We start from the raw sequence: 7,256 nt of genomic DNA, 5'->3' as shown, positions 1-7,256 counted from the left end.
GATGTTGTTGTTGACGTCATCGTGTGCGCATGTCCACCTCTTTGGGAAGCAGTACACGTGAAGTCTGAGAAGAGCAAGGCTAGGGTGAAGTTATGTCTAAAGCTAGTAGGTATCCATCAGTTTATAGCTGAAAGTATTGACTCCCTGAATGCGTGAAATGACATTTAAACGTCTTCGTTTTGTATTTTTTGCATTTAACAGAACAGAAACGAGCCAAACGACTCGGGTTCAGTGCGAAGTTTAAGGTGAGTGCTACAAGGCTAATGTTATCTGTCGCTAACTTTTAGCCCTGCTGGAGCAGTCAGTAATAGTTCGGTTGGTACTGAACTGGCGCTGAGAACCGAGCTTCTCAGCGCCCGTATGTAGTCGGTGTCACACTTTAAAAGTTTTTCATGTTTTCACCAAACATTTAGGAAACATTTCATTGTGACGCCAAGACAAGCAAAAACATTGTAGGCACCACTGGGAGATCTATGACACTTTCATTAGTCCCTCGGTTGGGAAAGTCACAGTAGCAGGTTTACAGCGGGAAAATGAATAGAGCAGGAATAAATAGATGCGGGATAGCCAAAAACAACTGGACTATATGGTAATAAAAGTCAAATGTACACTGTGCATAGAGTATATTGTATTTGAGCTTATCAGTGGTAGTGATTTGTATCTTTACCATGGTTGGCTGCATTTATCATTCAATGTAAACAAGCCAGTAAAATGAATGCTTTTGCTTTCAAGTGCTGTGCTGATGAGCTAAATATATTACAACTCCCTGTGTGTTTATCCTACAGGCTAAAGATGGAAGAAAGGGGGATGCTTCGGGGCGGAGAAATACAGAACAGTCCCCTGCTCAGACTGTCAAGGACAGCAGAAACCCGGAAGAAATCAGGAAACAAAGGGTACGTCCTTTGAAAGTCTTGGCTGTACCAGATTTGATGGCAAATTGGTGAATCTCTCTCTTATGTCACATCTTATTACATTAGCTTCAGGACCTTCAGGAGAAGCAGAAATTGTCTCGAGAACGAGAGCTTATGAAGAGGAGAAATTTGCAAACCTTCCAGAATGACATCCTTCAGCGACAAAGGGAGTTTGAGCAGAGGGTAAGCACGATACTCTAACTGCATACTTTACAGTTTGCTGCTGTGGTCATTACCATATTCTTCTTTGTCCTCACAGGAGACAGAGATGCAGAGTTTAGAAAAGCATGTCAACTTTGAAAATGAGAATTCAAGGAAAGCATATTACAGAGAATTTAAAAAGGTATGTAATTGCACTGCACACTGGTCTGTATATGGACCACAACAAGAATTAATCTTCTTATTTTAGATTAAATGAAATTTTGACATTCTTTAAAATCACTCTGTATCATTCAGTATCTTATAGCCTGTTTCCTCTAGTACATACTCTGGTCGGCTTGGCTCGACTCAGCTCGGTTTTTAGGGTTTTCCATTAGGCGGTAGTACTAGGTACTTCAGCAGTAGTAGCTGGGTTCTCGACCTGGCTTCCAAGCAATCTGAGGTGATTCGAAAATGTGACATCAACAGACTGCATGCCACTAATTGGCTAGTCAGAGACATCACTCGAAGAGTCATGAAATAGTCTCTTTCACAAAAATCAATGCTGTCAGTTTTCGAACTCGAAAATGAGGGAATTGGTTACGCAAAAAACAACACTGTGCTCCCAGGGACTGGCAAAACGACATACACCAAGCAGGAGTTTTACCATCGGCTTCACGTCCTCCTTTGTTGCGGTGTTTGTATCACATACAAATGATGTCATGGGACTTTCACTCCATGTTGCTAAAATGACCACGTGCACATTAGCTGGTACCTGGTTATGGAAAATGACTGAACTTGAGTCAAGCCAAGTAGGTACTAGTCAAAAAGGGCTATTAGAAACATGATGGATGAGAGAGGAGTTGACATGAGCGTTATTTGACATGCTGCTTTTTAAGGTTGTGGAGGCCTCTGATGTGATTCTGGAGGTACTGGACGCGCGTGACCCTCTTGGCTGCAGATGTCCTCAGGTGGAACAGGCGGTCATTCAGAGTGGAACGAACAAGAAGATAGTTTTAGTCCTCAATAAAATTGGTAAGAAGGCCACTAACATTGTACACATGTCATTTGTTTATTAAAATAGTAAATGGTTTTACTTTGGTTCCAGATTTGGTGTCAAAAGAAATAGTGGAAAAGTGGATAAAGTATCTTAGAAATGAGTTCCCCACTGTGGCTTTTAAAGCATCTACTCAGCAGCAGACTAAGAACTTGGTGAGTAGTGAAGCAGTTATGCTCTAATTATCTAGAAATAAAGATTAAATCCAGGCTGTACTTTGTTTTTAAATGTGACTCCGGCATGAACTCTGCACATTATGTCTCCTGCAATGGGAAGAAACGCAGCAACGTTCCAGTGACACAAGCCACCACAGAGCTTCTCAGCACCAGTGCTTGTATTGGAGCAGACTGCTTGATGAAGCTACTGGGCAACTATTGCCGCAACCTGGATATAAAGACAGCCATCACTGTAGGTGTTGTAGGTAAGTGCCGTGCCCTGAAATTCTGAGAGCACCAATAAGTTGACTACAGACTAGAGATGGACCGATCCGATATTAAGTATCGGTATCGGTCCGATACTGACCTAAATTACTGGATCGGATATCGGAGAAAAATAAAAAATGTAATCCGATCCATTAAATATCACGAAAGCACCTCACAAAACTTGCAACACGCCGTAACTCACCTCAGAACGTTAGCACGTCGGAGCAGTATGCATCACGTGATAGAGCGGCTGTGGCATGCGGGACCTGTCGGTGGTCTGGATAGCATGTGGAGCTTCGCTAGCAACCCGGCATTTCATCTCCGACAAAGTTATCCCCGAGAGAAGTAAAGCAAGTGTGTAAGTCCATCTCTGAATGTTTGTAAAGCATTCCTGCGTTAAGCTTAACAAACGATATATGGAGCGACTGCCTCTTCTTGCTGCTACTTCAATCATGAAACTGCTTAACGATCAGCTGATCGGCTTTTCTGTCGCGAGTCCGTGTCTCTAGTTTGCTTTTGGCCCACTTTGCACCAGAAAGAGGAAACCAGCGGCTGAACAACAGCAGCACGTTTAAGCTTGATAAGCTGTTGTTAGAATTTATTTAATATTACTTTCTACACCAGGATCTTTTTCTACGTAGCTGACGCTGGTAACTGTGCAGGGGCGGATCTAGCAAAGTTTAGCCAGGGGGGCCGAGAGGGCATTAACAGGGAAAAGGGGGCACAAAGACATACTTTTCTTTCTTATTCTCATTTAAAATGTCTAGCTTTTAATAAATAATTATCTGACACCCAAAGTTTTAATCTGATGTAAAATGTATAGAAGTCCATTACTGCATATAGTAACTGTTAAGTCTAATATACCCTAGTAAGCTATAGTACTTTTTCCTTTGGGAAGGTACCATCTGTGCAGTCTGCAATTTTGTTGAAGAAAGATGTTGAATCGATTTAATATTTCTTGAAAAATAATTGATTTCTGTGCATTTTTTTCACACTGTATCAAATTAAGGTTGATTACGTCGATTAAGCATCATGAGGTGGAGCGTGAGGGTGGTTCCCTATTTTTTATTTATTTATTTTTGTTGTTGCTGGGAGTTGGAACCCTATTAGTTAGGTTGCTTAATATTTATGCTAAGTACTCTTTAAAATACCAGAATAGGGAGGATGGTGTAGGTTTAAGTTTATTAGATTGATCAGTATTGCTGAACTATGAAATATTTTTTTTTGCATACAGGTATAACAGAATAGCTTTAGTGTAGTTGTTGTTTTAAACTTGTGTATGAACTTATACAAAATGCAGCAAGATATTTAAAAAACAGTTTTGTTGATTAAAAAACACTATATCGGATTCATATAGGTATCGGCAGATATCCAAATTTATGATATCGGTATCGGACATAAAAAAGTGGTATCGTGCCAACTCTACTACAGACTTCAATCTATCTACACAAAATGTCTTCGAGGCCAGATTGAATCAAAGGTTACACACTGCTGTTTTTGTACCAGGTTTTCTTCTTTTAAAGAAAGGTCGAGTAAATAGGATTTTTTTTCGTTCCATTAATGTTTTGCAGGTTTTCCTAATGTTGGAAAGAGTAGTTTGATCAACAGTCTGAAACGAGCACGAGCATGTAATGTTGGAGCCACACCAGGTGTCACCAAGTAAGTACACATTAACATGCTCAACCTACATGCCTACACTTGTTTTCTAGATTTACTCTGTGACCCTGAAGCGTGAAACGATTTCCAGAAAATTAGAATTTTTGAAACTTTTTGATACTGGAATGTTTATTGAACTTTCTGACATTTTTTTAAAATATTAAGTTAATACATCTATTATTGTGAGTTTCACGTAATTTTTGGTACATCAGCATTTTTGTGCATTTATTTAAAAACTTTTTTGGGGGGTGGGGATCAAAACACTTGCACAAATTTGACAACTTGCTTTAAGTCTTGCTTTGTTTCCTGAAAAGTGAGTGAACATGAGTCACAGCCCCTGCCCAGATTTAGAGTTTTTATTATTACAGCTTAGGAAAGCTAATTAATGTTCACATTTGTGAAGTAGGTACTTGTGAAAAACAAGTTGCATTATGGTAATTAATGAATGTTCCATCATTCAACTTCATCATCTCAACTATAAAAATAAAAAAATAATTCAGTTTTTACACACACACACACACACACACACACACACACACACACACACACACACACACACACACAGAGGGATGCAACCTCAGTGTAGTGAAGGCATACTTGGCAACTGTGCCAACTTTATATGTTCGTCTAACAAGACACAATTATGATGTGCATATTAATCCTGCCATGGTGTTCTTGATGGGTTTTCTGGATTTCAGGTGTCTTCAAGAGGTACATTTGGACAAACACATAAAGCTTCTGGACTGTCCTGGTATTGTCATGGCAACATCAACGACAGACGCCGCAATGATTCTTCGCAACTGTGTTAAAATCGAACAGCTTGTTGATCCCCTTCCACCCGTGGAAGCCATCCTCAGAAGGTGCAACAAGGCACAAGTAGGTCATGCTACCTCTTCAGCAACTGTACTGAATGATAACACTGCAACTGTACTGAGCACTGAATAATAAGTAGTTCAAACAATGGCTTTGGGGTTGTTTTTTTTTTTGGAAACACAGATCATGGAGCACTACGGTGTCCCAGACTTTCATACAGCTCTGGAGTTCTTGGCATTGCTCGCCCGTCGGCAAGGCAAACTGAGGAAGGGGGGGCTGCCGGACACTGACAAGGCAGCCAAGAGTGTACTAATGGACTGGACCGGGTTGGTATAGCTTTTTAAAGTTCTAGAAATGATATTGAAGCAACGGCTCAGTTTAAGCACTGTTAAATTCATGAAGTTATGTTTCTTAGGGGAAGGATTAGCTACTTCACACACCCTCCAGAGACACACACTCTTCCTACACACGTCAGCGCTGAGATCGTTACAGAAATGGGAAAAGCCTTTGACTGGGACGAGCTGGAAAAGGGAAATCAGGAGGTTCTTGCAGGTAAGCAAGTTATAATTAACAGTATCGCAGTCAGGCAAATTAAATGGAACATGATGATAATATAAAACCACATGATTTGATCACGTAAACCTGTTCAGATAACTTTAGACTAAATGGTTTGTGCTTTCCTCTGTGTCCAGAGTCGTCTTGTCCTGACATTCAAATGGGATTCTGCATGGAAACCACTGGGATGACACAGGGAGGCCAGGGCGAGTTGCACTGTGATCTGGGCTTGGAAGGAGGATCAGTGGAAGCATCATCCTCGAAAGAGGAAACTGAATCTATGGAGGATGATCAGGATCCAGAGGTGAGAAGCAGCAGTAGCCTTAAATTGTGGGTGAATTATAGAATATGATGACTCTGAATGCTGTTATTCATCTCACGTTTTATTTCTGCTATTTTGTTCCACTCAAAACAGTTTGGACCAATGACAGTGGAAATAAAATCACAGAAAAAGACAGAGGTACCCGCAACGGATGCTGCATCCAAGGCTCCGGATTTAAAGAATATCTTGAACGTGGACCCTCTGCTGCAGGGTCAGGCACTCCTGGCTGCGGGCAAGAAGAGGAAGAAGCTACAGAAAAGAGCTGGTTTGTGCAATTATTCATCTCAGTGTAATACTAATACTCACATTTTAGATATTTTACAACTGCTCCATAAATCCAGTTGACTACATTCAATTCACTAATATAATTCACATCCTTTTTAAAACACTGTGGAAGTAATGATTCATGGGTCTGTGTTGCGTCCTCTGGCACTGTTTCAGCATTGTTTATTGATGATTTTAACTGATAACTTATCGAGTGCACCGTAATACTCTGCACAGACTCAGATAAAAGCAGTAAAATTGATTGGACCGTGCCTCACAGGTGCCAATGCCAAACAGTGATCAAAAATATGATAAGAAACCAGCTCACAGCTTTTCTTCATTAGCCAAGTCAGTCATGATCACAATTCAAAGAAGTATGCATTTCACTTAATTAAATTATTGTGTTTGTTTTGATATTAGCAACTTTCTTTCATAAACCATTGTAAGTAAAAAGTAGAAAGACATCCTGAGCTAAGATCAGGACAAATCTATCAAGCGAGTTGGGTTTCGTCACAAAAATGTCGCTATACAGAGATAAAATTATTGATGTATTTGGAAAAGAAACCTCTGCTGCTAGCAGTTTTGTCAGCACAGAAAGTCGTGGTATCAACCAGCTCCTCAGTTTTTGTCCAAAAGGTTGCTTGTATGTGATTTGTGACACTTTTAGCATTTTTGTTTTTAAAATTTATTATAGAAATGATCTAGATTTTGCCCTAATGCTTTCTGGGTTCTTTTTCTTTGCTCTGCAGACAAACTTGCCACCAAACTCTCGGACACATTGACATCTGCAATGGACTTCTCATTTTCAGACTAAAATATTACCAAAATAAAATGATGAATTTAATGAATCCATTTTGGTGGTTTGTCTTTCTTTGACATGGCTATTATTGTTGTTGGGTTAAACATGTGCAGCAGTGAACCTGAGAAAAATTGTTTCTGAGGCCCTTAATACTTTCTTTGAAACTAAGTTTTTTTTGGGGTTTTTTCTTTGTTTGTTTGGTTTTTTTTACTTCGTCCCTGGTAGATTATATTCCTGTTCAGACACCGGGTATTATAAATATTGCGATTTGAATAGTTGTAATATTATTGATGTAATACTTATATTAAGAATTACTTCT

The 7,256-nt window shown here is 39.8% G+C and overlaps 1 protein-coding gene across 1 annotated transcript; it reads left to right on the top strand.

The window, feature by feature from the left end:
• gnl3l (guanine nucleotide binding protein-like 3 (nucleolar)-like) lies at positions 1–6,990 on the top strand. The gene is made up of 15 exons (XM_040003102.1): positions 1–105; positions 202–245; positions 786–893; positions 978–1,094; positions 1,171–1,254; positions 1,949–2,084; positions 2,158–2,261; positions 2,383–2,527; positions 4,100–4,187; positions 4,883–5,060; positions 5,181–5,323; positions 5,413–5,549; positions 5,690–5,856; positions 5,968–6,139; positions 6,888–6,990. Exons 1-15 carry the CDS (start codon positions 93–95, stop codon positions 6,950–6,952), a joined length of 1,701 nt encoding a protein of 566 aa, XP_039859036.1. The 5' UTR covers positions 1–92; the 3' UTR covers positions 6,953–6,990.
• Positions 6,991–7,256: the final 266 nt, after the last annotated feature.

The sequence above is a fragment of the Simochromis diagramma genome, unplaced genomic scaffold, assembly GCF_900408965.1.
Source record: "Simochromis diagramma unplaced genomic scaffold, fSimDia1.1 OVJJ01000646.1, whole genome shotgun sequence".
Taxonomy (NCBI): domain Eukaryota; kingdom Metazoa; phylum Chordata; class Actinopteri; order Cichliformes; family Cichlidae; genus Simochromis; species Simochromis diagramma.
This window is presented reverse-complemented; position numbering and strand designations above follow the sequence as displayed.